Here is a 17,951-nt window from a genome sequence, read left to right on the forward strand (position 1 = left end):
AAAAGGTGTTAACTCCGTTTGGATTATCACCTGTGTTATTTCCCTAGCACAGTCAAGATTTTACAGAAACACCTTGGAGACCATTCTACAGTTATTTTAGGTGCTACTGCAGACCGATATTTTGCCTCTAAAGCTCCCATAATATCACCCATTGGCTATCCAGGGGCACCCTGCTGTACTTGGGCAGAGCATCTATTTCAGAAGAAGAAGAAGTGTGTCTTTGGGTCCCTCCAGCCCTCTTTTTGCATTCTCCCCTCCTCTTTGATGAGTTCTATAAGCCCTATCCTGTATCCCTTTATTTACAATGAAATTGTTAGTCTCTTCGCTAACCAAACCCATCAAGACTCCAAGAAAAGGAGCACAGGACAGAGCACATTCCTTGTTCATACCAGGATTTATGTGAGGTATAAAATGTAGAATATAGAGGGCATGCTTCCTGACTCACAGCAACTAAAGAACAAGAATTTATTCACCACCATTGGTAATAGAACTATATCCAAGGTTATTGGCAAGGTTCATTGGGGAGATATGCATGAGCAGAGTTTTCCATCACCCCGCCCAACTGACTACGAAAGAGGCGACAGCCCCTCCTTTACTTTCGTCTGACCTAAAGGCACGTTTGTTGAGATGTGAAATTACTAGCACATCAGCTAGTCCTGACTCTGTCCTTTTCAGCCTCTCTGACCCACATAGAGACAGACAGACCACCCTCCACTCCCCCAAATGTCAAAGCAACCAGATTCTATCCCATACTCCACTCTATCCCGTGTTGCTTACCCACCCTCACTCTGATTCCAAACTCTGGGCTCCAGACGCTCTGGTCCTGATGTCTGCCCTTGATCTCTCCAAGTACAAGGAGCTGTCTGTGCTGATGTTCCCTGCGTGGGCTCCTTTCTCTCATCTTGGAGTCCACCTTCATAACTCCAGTCTGCCCTCCTTTTTTCCCCCTTGCCTCTTTGGTAGGAAACAGTTCTCTTCTCCCCTCTGCCCCCAAGAAGTACAGGGCACTCCCTCCTCTCACCTTCCTCCTTCTCCTCTAATCTCAATCATTCCCCTGATCTGTCATTCTCACCAAAGTGTAATGGGCTGGCACAGAAGAGTTTTTATTCTTCCCAAGGCATTTGAATTCTAAAAGGTATCCAAGCTGAAGACTTAATTCAAGAGCTAAGTCTTTGATGTGTACTTTCAGCAATCAACCATAGGTGGGCCCCACCCAACGAGAAAGAAATCCCAAATGCTAAAAAAATATCATTTCACATCTCAGTTTTAAAGATGTGGGCTCAGTTTTATATCATTTTTGACATTTATTATGTAAACAGACATGGTTGAAGTTACTTAAATCCAGAGCAGACAGATGATGTGCTTGCTGGGTATCTGACAAACTTCTAGACATCCAGCAGAAAGAGAGACATTGTAGAATGAGTTAATCAAGCATAGCTTAGAAATCCTCTTCTGATTTAAAAAATCAGCAGTTGGCAAAGGCAGTATCTCTGTGACCATAAGTATCTGCTCTGTTCTGGCCCCAAAGAGGAGAGATTAAAATGCCTTGACCTGGCCAAGAACTGATTATAATGTTGGGGAGGACACCCCAGGCTTTTCTCCTGTAAGGAGCCAAAATCTCACAGGAGGCAGTGGTGCATGGAGACAGAACATGGGTCTTTGGAGTTAGACCTAATTTCTTATCCCAGTTTCTTCTGTTTTGTGACCTTGAGACAGTTACCAGTGAGCCTCAGTTTCCTTGCCTGTAAAATACTATTTTTACAGGGCTACTGAGAGGATCCAATGTGCTTTTGGCACATAGTAGACACTCAACAAGCACCCTCTTTCCTCCAGCCATAGGGATACCAGGGACCCCTTTTGTGTGTCCTTGGTCAGGTTCTTGCCTGTGATGGTTAGGCTCGTGTCATCTCAGCCAGGTAATCTGCCCGTTGTTTGGTCAAGCAAGCACTGTGAGGACATTTTGTGGGCTTAAATCATTAGTGAGTTGATTGCATCTATGGCTGATTCCATCTACAATCAACTGAGGAGATGGCCTTCAGCGATGAGAGATGTCTGAGCCAATCTGTTGAAGACCTTAGAAGTAGAAGTGATTTCAGCAGTCAGGAGAGAGAATTCCCTTCTCTACTTTAGATAGCCAGCTTCTCCTGCAGAATTCATCAAGGACCTTCATTGGAATTCCCTGGCTTGCAGCCTGCCCTACAGAATTCAGACTCCTGCATCCCCAGAGTCACATGAGACAATTTTATAAAATCTCTTAATATTAACAAGTATCTCTTGTCAATTCTGTTTCCCTAAAGAACCTTTACTGACACACTGCGCTATCCTTAGAGCAGCTATATCAGACCTCAATCCTCTTCTCAAGCCACCATTCTTACTGCTCCAACCCTCTCTCCAAAGATGCTTGGTCAGTAGAAACTCCCTCAGTCTCCTGTGAACACCTCTGCTTGCTCCTACCCTTGCTCCTTTCCTCTGGTCTCCACAGAAGAGCTCTCCCTCCTGCTCAGAGCCAATGTCCACCTGTGTTCTTTGTCTGAATCTCTGTCAATAATGAGACGTTGTTCTGTTACTGATTCCTTCTTTGTCTTATGTCTTCAGCCCTTTACCATGTGCTGCCTTTTCCCAATAAGCTTTAACTTTCTCCTATATCACAATTAATTTTAAATTGAGTGTTGAGCACCTCGTCCTCGGCACTGTACCATATGTTGGGTCTGCAGTGTGGGGCTGGAAGTTGACAGCAACTTCTTTGACCACAGCATCTCCATTTGCAAATTGAGTGCCTCTAGAGCAGTCCACCTGTCTCACAGGGTTGTTGTGACAGATTAAATTAGAAAATCCAGACCAAGCACTCAACACTGCCCTGCACACATTGGGGAAGATGTAAATGGAGAGCCAGGAAACAGGATAGAAACTGGTGTGCAGTCAAGAAGTTCCCATTGGATGACTTCTGTCTTTTCTGTAAAGTAGAATGCCAACTCACTTCCTAGAATGTGAGTAAAGTGAAAAAGTGTTAAAAAAAAAAAAAAAGCGTTGGTGGGGGCATGGGGAAGTGAACTGTCTAGGAAAACATGGGGGTGGGCAGAGAGGGACAGCATCAAGGACCCCAGGAAAGAGCATGACTTTATGAGGTCCCCCATTTGAGTACTTGTGCCATTTTCTCCAGGAAGGCTGGAGAGCTGGGAAGCCCCTTCAGGCCACTGCCCTTGTTCTCTGTGCATTGTCCCTGGTCTGTCTTATTGATTTGTGTCTGGAGAGTAAACTTGGCAAAAACTATATTAGCATGTTAAAATTTAACAGCACTTCAGGAAAGAGCAAATTTAATCTGAGGAAAAATAGGCTGGCAAAAAAAATAGAAACATTATAAGAACAGGTTTTTTTTTAAAAAAGATCAGGTTTAACACCAAGTCATGTCTAGAAACATAATGTTAAATAAATAAGTATGCTCTGTTCTTTCTACTACACAAAGTATAGAGGACACCTGACCCCTCTCCTCCTTGCAAAGGCACAGAAATACAAGGGTAGGGGTGGGCACTCCACCCTAATTTGGCCAGGGAAGGAGGCAGCACCTGGGAGCAACTACGGGGTGGTACAATCCATCCGTTGGGAAGTTTGCAGTGGAAACCTGGGTAGACTCAGAAGAAAGAACATAACAAAAGGAAAGAGTTTGGAGTTTTATAGAAATACACAAATTCAAATAGGGATACTTGAGAATTTGTGCTATACTACACATCTGCTTTTTCTCCCACTGACCCAGTCACTGCTCAAGTAAGTCAGTGCCTGCTTGCTCTAAGCCTTAGAGTCTAAATGTGATTCTTAAACTAGAAAACAAAGGAATTCATTCCCTTAGCGTGATCATAGGGATCCTGCCAGCCTTGCTGACACTTGCTTTTCCTATTCCTTAGGGTAACTATGTCAATGTGGGTGAATTAGTCAAAGGAGGGTTGATGCAAAATACCAGAAAGTGGTTGGTTTTTATAAAGTGTATTTATTTGGAATAGAAGCTTACAATCACAAGACCCTAAAGAGTCCAACTCAAGGTGCCATAAGAGGTACCTTCTCACCCAGAATCTGTTGCCACGTGTTGACAAAAGATGGCGGGCGAAGTCCGTGAGGTTCAGTCTTCCTCTTCTTCCCAGGGCTCCATGTCCCCAGCTTCTTCCAATCTTAGCCACAGGCTGGGCCAAGCCTTACCTCTCTCCCAGGGCTCATTTCTCTTCAGGCTCAGCTGCTCTGCTCTCTCCGTAATGTCAGTAGTAAACTCTCAGGCACATGGCTCATCTCTCTTCCTGGGGTCTCTGACGTGTCTAAAGGAATCTTCTCTCTTTCCTCACATATCTGCTTCTGTGTGCTTACTTCCCAGGCTCCAGGACCAAAACTCCATCAAAACTCCACTGTCTCCTCTGCCATGTTGTTTTCTCTGTAAGTTGCCACCCACCAAGGCGGCGGGGTGGCGGGGGGAGAGGACTCCACATCCTACTGCTGTAGCCCAATCAAAGCCTTAATCATTAATCAAGTAAAAGTAAAACCTCTAAATCCAATACACTCTAATATGCCTGGAGGAACAGACCAGTTTACAAACCATAATCCAGTATCTGTTTTTGGAATTTATAAATAATACCAAACTGCTACAGTGGGGTTGCCCAGAGCAGAGGATAGAGTGTGTGGTCAACAGAACTCAAGGGTCTCACTGCAGGTCTACATGGACTTTCCCCAAATCTATCTCCCACCAAACCCCTCTCCAAGGTCTGGTCCCATAAATCCAACTTCCTACTAGATAACTCCTCCTAAATGTTCCATGGGCAACTCAGACTCAGCACTTCCAAACTAGAAACCATCCAGCACCCTGCTCCTCCAGCAGGGTTTCCTCTTTTGGTGAATGACACCAGAGTCTGGCCAAATAAAGCAAGCCAGTTTCCCCCTCCTCCATCTCACCCCCCAAATCCAACTGGTTACACAGTCATGTACCGGGGTCTTCCCCAGCCACCTCCTTCTCAGCATCCCTACTGCCAAGGCATGGATGGGCCTGCAACCTTCAAGTGGAAATAAAGTCAGCCAGGCTGAGAGTCAAGGAATATACCAAAACCATCTCTTAATCAGAGCAGTTGGGAGCCATAAGCTGTGGAAGGTAAAACTAGATTTTTGAGCTTAATCTGGACTGAAGTTTATTTCTGAAAGTCAATTTCCTCTGCATGGAGGAAAACCATGATTTAAATAATGGCAACATGGCAGGTACTTAAGCAAATACCTTTAAAAGTTGGCCCAATTTGTAAATAGTATTTAATTTAAATATTCTAATATGTAACTATAACTACTTTAATAACTGGTTAATTACTGGAAAATAATTAACTGTGCTTCATCTAGGACTCAGTTAAACACACCCACAGAAAATTTCACTAATAGTTTTAGTACAGAGAACTCAGATACCATATCTACCTTGAGGTAGGCTACCCAAGTTGTAGACAAATCACCAGAAGGAAATTACTTCTTAAAGGTTAGCATTTTAAACTCAATCCATACAATTATGACAGCATCACAAATAGTAATTTCCATATGGTTGAAACCAGCTTAATAGTCAGTTGAGACAATACGTGAACTTAGTGAAAATTTTCTGGAAATCCAGCCCAAGGAAACGATCCTAAATATGAGAAAAGGGCTGCATACCCAGGGCTTTGTTACTTTCTAAAATAAAAAAAACTGGAAGCACCCTAATGTTCAACAACATAGGTCTGGGGAGATGAAGAGAATATTGTCATTTGATGGAATATTCTGCAGTCATTCAAACTGGTAGGTTATGAAGATTGGAGAACCCTGAAAAATGTATATGGTTTGTTACCAAGTGAAAAAAGCAGAATACAAGTCCTACAAGTACAATTGACATGAATTTTTAAATCTGTAAGTATTGAAAAGAGGCCAAGAATACAAACAGATTTTTACATTATGTTAAAGAGGGAGGACTGAAGCATTATTTCAAAACTCCTGTGCTCATATATTGCTATTTTTTTAAATTTTATAAAATGCTTGCCGATATAATTCGTAATCAAATGCCAATTTCAATCTGTCAGTCTCCTAAAGGGCTCTCATACTGCCTCACATACCATCGTTGAAGACTCATTCGATTGAGACCCTGAACCCTGTGCTAATTTGCTAATGCCGCAAGAAAGGTTAAGCTATTGTGATCACCAGACTCTTTTGAACAATAATCTCCTCTGACTCCCTTCAAGAAGCAACCTGGAGCCAAGAATGGAGCCAGAACCAGCTGGGAAAGAGGCGGCGTGGGCTGCTACAACCACCTCCACCACCACCAGCTAACCAGGTGATCTTGGACAATCACACCACCCTGCCGGCCCTTCCTTTCCTCATGTGAGGAGTGGGCTGCTCAGATTCGAGTCACCCAGGTCAGGGCGAATCTGAGACGCTCTGATCCTCAGTGATAGTACCGGAAGGAGGCGAGGTGGGGGCACCCAGAGGGAGCAGAGGGTCCCGAGGATGAACTAGAATAGCACTGAAGGCCAGCCTTCTCCCCTCCTCCAACTCCCCCAATTGGAAGTGTCCCAATTCCTTTACTTTGTACAAGAAGATTTGCTCTTTGATGCAGTGATGGTTCACTTATGAAAAGTAGAAGCTTTAGGGTGAAGCATTTGTCTGAACCATGGAATTTAATTTTTTATTATAAGCTGCCTTCATTTATTCCCTAATTTAATCATGTTTGGGAGCCTTGTCTCACCAAAAGAGAGGCTTGGAAAAAAGGATGGTCATTCCTTATATTTCACTTACACCTCACCCGATGTCTGGCCTTTAGCCACACTCTCACAGCAGATATCATGTTTCTGGGTCTAAGGTGATGCCTTTTTTACAGGGAGGCAATAAAGTTACACAAGGAAAAGTTAATGTTCAAAGAGCCATTTGCTAGGGACAGAATGGAAATATTTCCTTGTCCCTCGAATTCAAATCTTAACCATTCTCTTAACTTCTCTTGGAAAATTCACTTTGGGAACAGAGCAAAATTTGATAAACTTGCACAAGACTGTGTATTCCTTCTAATGGCCAATCCCACAAACCACCTACATAAAATGACAGGACTTTCATTTCTGAAAGAAATGACACTGGGTGTGCTTAGCTTCGGCCTTAACAGTGCCTGAGGCTTTTTTTGGATCAAGTATCCCAGGTAAGGAAGACCAATTTAGAGGCATTTAATTACTTCTCAAATTCTATTTCTGAGATGAAAAGCACTTTTACTCTCTAAAGCACAAGAAAAGGGGGGAAAATTCTTCAATGTAAAACCGGGTTGGGGGGGAAAGGACCCTTCAGCACCTTTGCAGATACGCAGATACCTTCTCTGACAAGTTGCAGCCATGAGGGAATTTTTGTAGCTGCTTAGGAAACAGCTGGCTGGAGGAGTCGTGAAGGAAGGAAGGGAGAGTCCCACACCCACAGCACAGCCACCAGACGGCTTCCCACCGTGGGGTTTGCAAGCGCCTGCCCGGGCCCCGGCTCTAAGTCTCAGCTGTCATCAATCATTATGAAGCCGTGTCTTGAGCCAAACCTTGGCAGTTTGCATCCTGATCATATTGAAAGCCAGGGGAGCGGACAATCAGACGCTTGTGGGCCAGATTAAAGAAAGCAAATTCGAAAGTAGAGGCTGCATCTCAACCCTCGAGTTTGTCTAGTTACATTCTCTCCTTCCCATGGAGTCATATTGCTCTCAGTTTCTCCATTACCCCTAATTTCTCACCCTTCTGTTATCTTACACAACCTCATAGAGTTCCCAGGGCTGCTGCAGTGTTTCTGAATGCTGCTTTTTTTCTCGGGGCACAGAGAATCAAGAAAGGAGGTGAGTGAATAGAATAAGCAAGAAGCCATGAGCGTTGTCAAGCGGTTCCACTGGAAATAAATTAACATTTTATTTCAGTGCTTATAAATATTGCATCTTGAAGATGGTCCAAAAGAGACCTCTGCTGGTAAGAAAGGATGCTGGGCGAAGGTTCAGAGCATAGCTAAGCCCAAGGACACCTCCCTCCTTGTGAGAAAGGTTGCGTCATCACAGATTCCTGGAGAGCCTTGTTTAATCTGTCAAGCATCAATGGCTCCACTGCCCGGGAGGCACCCTGCGTGACACCCTGCAGTGTTCCTCTCGGGGGCTTCGCCATCCACCAGCTCATGTGAACTTCTCAAAAAGCCCATGAAGTAAGGCAGGCGGTATTATGCCCATTTCAGAGTGGAGAAAACTAAGGTTCCCGGAAGTCAGATGTGTGGTTTCAGGACCTTTTGCTCCTGTCCTTCAGCCCAACACTCGTTTCAGCACAATTTGCTATCCCATCACATGTTAACGGTGATTTCTTGTTTTTTTGTTTTTTAGCTTCAAAGAAAGAAATAGAAACAAGAGGGTAAGGTGTGTCCTCCTGCCACACAGTGCAGATGTTCAGTAATACTAGGTGACCGGGAGAACTTCTGGATTTAAGTATATTTCTTAGCTTGCTGCTAAAGCGCCTTCAGAAGCTGAGTTTACAACAAGGAGCACCTGTTAGAGCATGGCGTGGGTGGAGCTGGGAGGAAGGGCAATCCTTCCAGGGACACGCAATGGCCTGAAGATGCCGATCAGCCATCAGCGTCCCGGCTAGGTGACGTCCTCTTCACAAGCACCGGATCTATGAAACGGGCTGTGCACTTCTCTCCCGTGGCTGTCTGAGATAGAGGAAACTCTTTTTAATAAAATCTAGGTTTTGCTTTTGGCTTTTCATTTTCTGAATTCTCCATGAAACTAATTTCATCTGGGTTCAGCTTATGAGAAAATTTAGTCACTTCTCCCAGCTTTTTTCTCTGCCAGCCATGTATCTTCTCTCCGGGCACAGCACAGAGAAGGAGCTCAATTAGAAAGCTCCCCAAGGAAGAGATTTACTCCATGATTGACGGGAGGAAAAAGCATATAGATACATATATTGCACGGGGGCGGGGGAGGGGATAACATCTGTTCCGTTTCTAGGAAACATTTATCCCACACCACAACCCAAATACAGCTGGCGGGATTTACCAGGCTCCCCTGCTCACCCAGCCCCTGGCACCGAATGTCAAAGCCATGGGAGGGGGCGGGGGGCGGCTTTCCATTGTCTGGGCTCTCCCGCGAGCCTGGGAAGGCCAGATGTCCCCTCTCCTCCATTGTGCAGCACCACCCTGCTCGTCATTTCTTGCCTGAAACCAAATATCTAAACTCCAAAAATTCAAAATAGATTCTCACAGTCGATTGCAACATCCTACGAAAGAGAAGGAAAGTCCATTTTATAATTCCCTAAATACTCCTTTTCTTGGCTGAGCACAAACTGTTTTATAAGCATCATCTCATTAATCCTCATAATCGTCCTTTTCGATTTTGCCCCGGCAGGTAGCAGGGTGTACTTGTTGGTTCAGAGTTTGGATTCCACCAGAGGATTGGCTTCAGTGCCAGACCACCTCCGAATCCAGCTGGCCACTAGCCTGGGAAGAGATTTCTGAGTTAAAGTCCCCGAAAAGATAGACTCGGGCACTATCTAATGAGCCTTTCATGCTCTGCAAAGACCAACACACGGAACTAAAACATGCACCCACTTAAACCACTTGAAGATCCTTTTTTATGTAAAATGATTGCACTTTAAAGAAGACAGCTGGGAATGACAGGGATCTGGGTTTTAGGCACGATTCGGTCGGTTCTCTTCATCACTGTCACCGCCTTTCTCTTCTCTCCAGCCCTGAGACGTTCCAGGGCCTGAGCTAATGGCCATGCATCATCCTTGCAACCAGGACTGAGTTTTAGCCAACAAGTGAGGGCAGAAGGCCCTGCACCAGCCCCAGCTGGGTGAGACCTCTCACGTCTCCTCCACAGCTACAGCGGCAGCCGCGAGTGGAAGACGATGGAGCCACAAACTGAAAGGACCCCTGAACCACGCAGGGGAGGGCTCTCCATCACCAGGGACACCGGCGTGCATGTTTCAAAAATCCTTTTGTGTCAAGTGGCTAGGATCGGGGTTTACCTTGTGGGAGCAGCTACCCATACCATAACTGGCGACTCGGTAGCTCTCTTGTGACATGGTGTGACAGTTTGAAGTTCCTTTTTGAATCCCAAAAGATTATGTTCTGAAATTAATCTATTCCTGTGAGTGTGGTATACTCTTTATTTTTTTTTTTTGACATTTTTTCTTCTTTTTTCTTTTTACGATTTATTTTATTTATTTCTCTCCCCCCTCCCCAGTTGTCTGTTCTCTGTGTCCATTTGCTGCGTGTTCTTCTTTTTGTCCACTTCTGTTGTTGTCAGTGGCACTGGGAATCTGTGTCTCTTTTTGTTGTGTCATCTTGCTGCGTCAGCTCTCCGTGTGTGCGGCGCCATTCCTGGGCAGGCTGCACTTTCTTTCATGCTGGGCAGCTCTCCTTATGGGGCGCACTCCTTGCGCATGGGGCTCCCCTAAGCGGGGGGCACCCCTGCATGGCACAGCACTCCTTGCCCATATCAGCACTGCACGTGGGCCAGCTCCACATGGGTCAAGGAGGCCCGGGTTTTGAACCGTGGACCTCCCATGTGGTAGAAGGTTGCCCTAACCACTGGACCAAGTCCATGTCCCGGTATACTATTTAGATTGCATTAGATTCACTTCAGATCACTTGATTAGCTTACTTTTGATTGGACTACGTCAGTGAGGCGTGACTCAAGTTGAGTCTCTGCCCTCTTGTTGGGTTTTATATAATGGGAGACAGAGAGAGAACCAGAGAGAAAGGGAAGGTGCCATTTTGCATCCTCCCCCGTGAGAGAGGACTCGAGGACCGTTAGCGGCCAAAGCTGAGGAGATGAGCCACGTGCCTGATCACCCTCAGCTGAACTCAGAGAGAGAGCAGAGCAGCTGAGCTGAGAGGAGGCCTGGCAAGAGAGAAGCCCTATGCCTGGGTGCCCACAGCTGAACTCCGAGAGACGACAGACTCCGAGTCTGGAGGGGATCTCAGCAGGGATGGGTGGTCATTTTGCTTCACCACATAGCAGGACCCCAGGATCACCCGTGGGTGACTTTGATGAGAAAGCATCTCTGCTGCTACCTCAATTTGGACATTTCACGGCCTCAGAACTCTAAGTTTTACTCAAAAAAAAAATTCCCATTATAAAAGCCAACCCATTTCTGGTGCTTTACATCAACAGCCCTGTGGCAAACTAAGACAGATGGCGTGCAGACTCGTGCACCATCCTTCACCCGTCTAGCGGACCAAGGATGCAGAGCAGCAGATGGAATATCTGTGATTTTCTGAATTTCAGCAACAGTCTAAGACTTCTTCCTCCCCTGAATGACAAGAAAAGATCTCCAAGGCTCACAGAAGTTAAAGACCCAGGGAGAGGTTTGCAGAGCCTTTGTGAGAACAAGGAGAAGACGGATGCTTCCCCCTCCCCGATCCAACAAGACATCCCCATCACACCACCGCTGTCAACCCCAGTCCCCAGCACTCAAGGGCCCTTCTGCCATCTTGCTCCGCACAAGATGTGGTCACATTGGGGGCTACCCGTGGGTGTCCACCCACCCCTCTGCCATCACTCAGTAGCAGGTGGCATCAGTGAGCTGTCCTCAGAGCCTCCTCCATTTTCCACGGGGCCCCCCATCTCTCTTCCATGGTGGTCCCTCTCAGGACTTGCAATCTGTCCTGTTTGAACCATTTTCATCTTATCAAAACCTGCACTCAGGGGCCTGATAAATTAGCTCCTCTAATGTTTCAGTGGCTGACAGCCTCACATCTCATTGATGGGGTGCTACACTTTCAGCACACTGAGTCCTCTAGTCTGGGTCCCCATTGTGCAGGTGGGGAAACTGAGGCTCACAGGAGTGAAGTGACCTGTTACATAAGAGTGGATGTGCAATCAGAACTCAGGCCTACCATTGGCCCATCGCCTCTTCCCTTCTTTCCTGCCGCCCATCCTCCTATGAGGTTTTACATTTTCCCACAGACTCAGGGCACCATTTCTCTAATGGTGGGACTTCGAATATCAGCAGAGAAGCCAAAGCGGACTGTCCCAGTGCCACCCAAATAAAATGACTTTTTTTTTGTAAATCAAAACTCGAGCGTGGATTCCAGAGGTAGAAGGAGCACAGCCATGCTCTGTCTGGTTTCTCTTTGAGGCAGCAGCTGAGAGGGAGTGCCAGCTCTGTCCTTGCCACCTTCATGTCCCAGCTATTATCTGGGCATCTGCACAGGGGACACACCACCAATATTTGTTGCTCTGACTTCTTTTTTGTCACTTCAGTTATTATCAGTGCTCATTCGGGATGCTTTAGAGGGGACTGTGAGCTTACTTTTAAAATGGTAATGCAGTTCTAAAGAATTCTTATATCTCTAAGACAACTCAGCAGGTCACCTGCTACAAGGGACAAGAATCAGATTTGTCCCTGGAAACTTTAGGAATATCAGATTCAAAAATCACATTTATTGAGCACTTGCTGGGTGCCAGGCATTGATCTAAGTACCGAAGAAAGGGCTCGTGGCTTTCAACAGACTGAGACGCAAGAACCAGAGGGAGAGAAAGACAGAGAAAGAGAGAGATTCACTGCATAGGTTTAAAAAAAGAACAGGTACAATCGTTCAACTAACTTTATGCCACAGCCAATTTGGGATGATTTTTAGTTTTTAACCATTTGCTTCGGCACCTGTAGATACAAGAAGGCTGTTATTCTCCAAGCTGGCAGATATTTCAGAGTCCTCGTTGGAACTGTTGAAAGTATCAATGTTTTCCTGAGTGCAGTGGTGACAATCAGAGGCTCACCTTTTTAGTACGTGCTGAGGTAAAGGGGGGTTCCTCTTCTCAGGCGTCCCGTGTTTGGGGACCCGAGGGTTTCCATCAATTCTAAAACAATGCACAGATGGCCCCTTTGCCTCCCTCCATGCGAGCTGGTCGCCCCTGGCCCACAGCAGTCTTCCTGTTCTACTGGATAAAAGACCTCACGTACTGTCATGTGTCAGCTGTGGAAGCTCCTAACCCAAAACCAGAGCCGTGCCCGGAAGTACGGGGGCCTCTTGGGAGGCTCATCCCAAGACCCGGCGCTGGTAAGTTTCCAGTGTACACACAGAAAGCGCAATCTCAGACCAGACATGCCACAAAGCCCTGGAACGTGATCTGTGCAAAACCTGGACTAGGAAACTTGTGACAAATCTACAGCTACATGTCAACAATAAAAGCAACCCCTCTCGTGGGTATGGACAGTCACTCAACACACTCACACCAGGGGACAACCCACCAGCCATGGAGCCACCCCACAACCTGGGCACCTGAAACCCGCAGGCCGTTTGAACCTTATGAGATGCCCCAACACCAATTCTTTTTAAGCCCACTCATTTCTCATTTCTCCCCAAACAGGATGAAGTATGAAGTGTGATAATGCAGTGCAATCAGCATGGATTTTATTAAAAGGGTTTGGAGAAATTAAACACTATGTATCTCTACTGATGGCATGCATAACATATGCCTCTTTCATCCAAGAAGAAAAACAAAAACAGAGAAGCTCATCATAATTCATCAGTAAACATAAATGAGTTCTATTGATGTAAGAGAAAAAAACGCTTTACATTATAAGCACATACCACGGCACAAAATAAGACAAAGGAAGCAGTCAAAGCATAGCATGTATATATATGTCTTAAGATAATCAGTAACCTGACACTTTTCAATTAATCATTTTAGCCTCCAGTTAGCAATCAAATGTCAAATAATTTTTTTCAACAGGAAGCTGATCTAAATGAAATCTGTAATGCGAATTTATCAGCTTTTCCCATAAAGTCCGCATGTCTCCAGGCCAGCTTGACTTTCTGCTTGCTAATCTTCTCTGGGAACTTCCGGGCATGATAAGATTTTATGAGTGCCCAGGTGACTCTGCATCTCGGTGGGTATTTTCTTCAGCTGGGAGGGGAGGCACCCACGCTGGACGGCTGGGGCCAGCCGCATTCGGGCCTCGCTTGGAGCAGTTGGGGTTCTCTTCATACCCATTCGGACTTCTTGGTTCTCAGGTGGGTAGCGCTGCCAGAGTTTGCCAGGAGCGGGGAGGGCTGCAGCTGCCTGGGTGAGTCGTGCCCGGCCACATGGCTCCGGGGAGCCGAGGGGAGCCCTTGCGACCTAGGGTGGCCCTCACTCCTGCTGGCTGAGGACAAGACCTCACTCCCCACCTCATCTGGAAGCTCTGTCCTCCCCGACATGCCCGACTTCTCACTGGGGCAGTTCAAGTGGGCCCTGGCGCCCTCCTCCCGCGGCCACATGCCAGGCAGAGCAGAGACCCCCTCTGCCTCCCACCCCCCACCCTCACTGATCTGACTCGGCTTCCTCCCCAGGCTCTGAGAAGCCACCCGCTTCTCAGCTTGGCCGGGGGGACACCTCGAGACATCGTCCCCCTTCCTGAGCAAGGAGTTCTCCGCCTTCTGCGTGGACCCGCGCCTCCTCGCCAGCCTTCGCCGCACGCTGCAGAGCAGGTCGGCGACAGTGAGCAGGAGGGAGAGGGCACTGGCCCCCCAGATGAAAAGCATCATGATGGACTTTTCTGTGGGCCGCGAGATGTAGCAATCCACCACGCTGGTGCAAGGAGCGTGGGAGCAGGAGAACCTCTTGGGGACCAAGAACCCGAAGAGGAGATAGTGCAAGGCACCAAAAGTTGCCTCAATCAGAGTCCGAAGAAAGAGGTGGACGATGTAGCCAGAGGAGAAGTCTGGGATGTTGAGATCGCTCCCCACCCCGGTGGCCTGGTCAGCGAGGCCGTGGCCAGCTGCACAGCCTTCTTCCCCGCAGGGCCCGCCGGCTGCCCGCGCGGTGCCTTTATGCAGCACATAGACGCTGAAAAGGGCATGGGGCAGGAGAACAGCCACGCTCTGAGCCAGCCAGAACCGAAAGTGGGACACCGGGGAGAAGATGTCATAGCAAACATTGGAGCATCCTGGTTGCAGGGTATTACAGACAAACCTTTCCTGTTCGTCTTGGTAGATGGGGTACCCTGCCAAAATGATCATCAGCATCCTCAGTAATATTGTGAAGATAAGCCAGATCTTTCCTAGAAAAGAAGCAGCAGGAATGAATGACATCATAACTGCCCTATAAATACATTTCATCCTAACAACTGTTTCCAGTGTTTATGGCAGCTGAGAAGGGAAAACTGAGAAATCAATATGCACAACACCAGTATAAGCTAGTTAGTTCATTTGACAGGTATTGACAAAATTGAGTAATTTTAATGTGTCCCGCCTGTTTGCAAAATGCTTTTTGAGATTAGCAGACTTTTAAAAGTATTATATACCAACAATGTTTTAATCCAACTCTGCTAATTCAGTCTTTTGGTAATGTCACCTGAACAGTATCTAGAAAGAAATGTTTTCTAAGCAACTTAATGATGTAAATAAGATCTTACTCTTCTTAGGAAGGTACATGTGTTTCAAAATAGTTAGCCCATTCCTCTAACTCTGTAGCAAATAAATGCTGCTAATTTCAAGTTTTCTTTATTGATAATTGTCCACAAGATCTCCATTTTATTAGAGTTGTATTTAATGTTGCTCCATCATTCTTGAAATTGAATTTCTTTAAGAACATTTAACTTTTTTTATTTTTCAATAATTCAGAATTCCTTTCCCCCATTACAGTGTGAGCTAATGAGGTTTGACTCTCTTCAACTTATCACAAATCAGTGAAAGCAACCTAGAAAACCAAAATTACTTTAAAGCTCTCTTTTTTTTTCATGGCTCACCTATTCTAGAACATGATAAATACTCAGCAAAATTAAACAAAATAAAATTGTAAATGTTGTGCTTTGTGACAAGATAGAGAAAGCATCACCTGACAACATCAAAAGCAAAACTCTATTATAAGCAAAATCAGTTTAACTCATAGAACATTATCTTTATGTGATAAAATCATTGACTTGGACTTTTACGAACAAGTTCATTTTGTTGAAACTCTGTAAAACAATGAGTAAGAAAGCATCAACCACCCACTTCTCAGGCTTATCTTCCTACTCTCCTGACACCCTTTTTCTATGAAACCCATTACCCCCCTTCCTAAAATTTGACTTGTTTGGCTCAAACTCAGAAATCTTTATTACTTCCTATATTAAAAAATAAAACTCAACTTTAAATCAGGTTTTGGTTTGAAGTGCACAGGAGAAAATACTCAGTCTTTTTAAATTGAGCTTAAAAAGAAACTCTAAACGGATGAATTAGAAAAAAGCATTATCCAGATTTCTATTCCTAGTTCACTTTTACTGCATTCCTCCTCTCCCCAGCAATGGAAGCCCGAGACTCCTTAGACAAACATACCCCTTCCACCTGCTGTAGTCTCTAGATGCAGCCCCCGGCGTCAGCCAGCGAGAAGCTCTGTGGGAGAAGGAACCCTCACACCACCGTCTCCCTTCGATGTCCTTAACTGACGGTGGAATCGTGGTGCAATTAGCGCCAAGCCTGACAGCCTAAGCCCCTTTCCTCCACAATAGCAAGCCCTTCTCCGGGAGGGTGGCCGGACGACCTGAAACTTAGGAAAGAACTTGACCCTTTAAGCAGAGTGCGATCTAAAATCGCAAGGAGAATGAAAGCAGCAAGAGGTCTGCAGGTTTCCGGCACTCACCCACGATGGGCACGTTGTAGTTCAATGTGATGATGAGGAAGCCCAGTAAGTCCACACGTTCCATGCTTGCAAAACGCCACCAACTCCGCACTGCAGCAAACCTTGGAAGCTTGTGTTTTCCCAGGAGACAGGAAATGCAGGCGGGAATCAATGTGTTTGAGCCACAAAAAGCCTTAAAGATGAGGCTTGGGGATAGGAAATGGAAGGGTGAGCCCAGGGAGAGGTCGGTTTCTCTGCCTGAGCTGTTGGCCTCTGAGACAAAGCCCTCCTGACAACTGCAGGCACAGAGGCTAGCGGGCGTCATCTCGCACTGTGGGCTATTCTTACCCTCTTGGGGCATTCCAGGTCCATAGCTTTGCTCATATGTCTCCACCAAGACAGGCAGACGCTTCAGGATATAATAGCAACAACAACTTGTAACCCAGGAAAGAAAACTTCTGTTAACCAGGCTAGTAAACTTCCCTATTTAGACAAATATTTGACAATATTTCCACACTCTGCTGGGTCAAATCATGCCCCTTCTCCTCCCACCCCAATTCATGGCCACCAGGAACCTCAAAATTTGACCTTTTGGGGGAATATGGTCTTTGCTGATGTCCTTAGTGGACCTAAGATGAGCTCATACAAGGTTAGGGTGGACCCTAAATCCTGTGACCGTTGTCTGTAAGCAGGCCTTGTGAAGACAGATAGACACCCTCAGAGAAGGGAAGAACATCCTGTGATGCTGGAGGCAGAGTGGGGCGATGCGGCTGCAAGCCAAGGAGCGCCAAGGAAGGCCGGGCACTGCCAGGAGAACGCTTCCCGAGAGCCTCCCGAGGCCCCATCGACACCTTGATCTCAGACTTGTGGCCTCCAGAATTGTGAAAGAATTAGTTTGTGTTGTTTTAAGCCACCCGGTTTTGTGGTCACTGGTTACAGCAGCCCTAGAAAACAAGTGCGCACACCATCCTTACTTGTTCAGGGACTCCAAAATGTTCATGCCTTGTCTTCTCTATACCCACCATAGCACTGACCCCAAGGCTTGCCCTCATTCTGAATTCCCATAATAGTGATGCAAGCCTAAATCTGCACCTTGAACCCTTGTCCTAACTTTAGACAGTAACAGTTATCCTCTAGTTGTTTTCTGTGCATATTAGTGAAACGAGCTCTTCACTTAGAGACCCCAGGGCTGCCACTTAGTGACTGGGTAAGTCATTACACAAATGAAATAATGAATTTGAAAGTACCTACCATACAGTGGGTATGCAATAACTGACATCAATGGGATTGCAGTCCCTAACAAGCTTGTAAAACCTTCAAGGATTGCATTTTCCTCTTGTATCTCCCAACCCCCTCTCACCCAAGGCTGCTCACATAGAATCTGCTTAAT

At 46.1% G+C, this 17,951-nt stretch overlaps 1 protein-coding gene across 1 annotated transcript; it reads right to left on the bottom strand.

Moving 5' to 3' along the window:
* Positions 1–13,500: 13,500 nt before the first annotated feature.
* GJD4 (gap junction protein delta 4) lies at positions 13,501–17,505 on the bottom strand. The gene is made up of 2 exons (XM_012518641.3): positions 16,583–17,505; positions 13,501–15,023 (listed from the first exon to the last, which is right to left on the bottom strand). The coding sequence occupies exons 1-2, from the start codon at positions 16,920–16,922 to the stop codon at positions 13,966–13,968; spliced, it is 1,398 nt and encodes a 465-aa protein (XP_012374095.2). The 5' UTR covers positions 16,923–17,505; the 3' UTR covers positions 13,501–13,965.
* Between the last annotated feature and the right edge of the window lie 446 nt (positions 17,506–17,951).

Source organism: Dasypus novemcinctus, chromosome 5, assembly GCF_030445035.2.
Source record: "Dasypus novemcinctus isolate mDasNov1 chromosome 5, mDasNov1.1.hap2, whole genome shotgun sequence".
Classification (NCBI taxonomy): domain Eukaryota; kingdom Metazoa; phylum Chordata; class Mammalia; order Cingulata; family Dasypodidae; genus Dasypus; species Dasypus novemcinctus.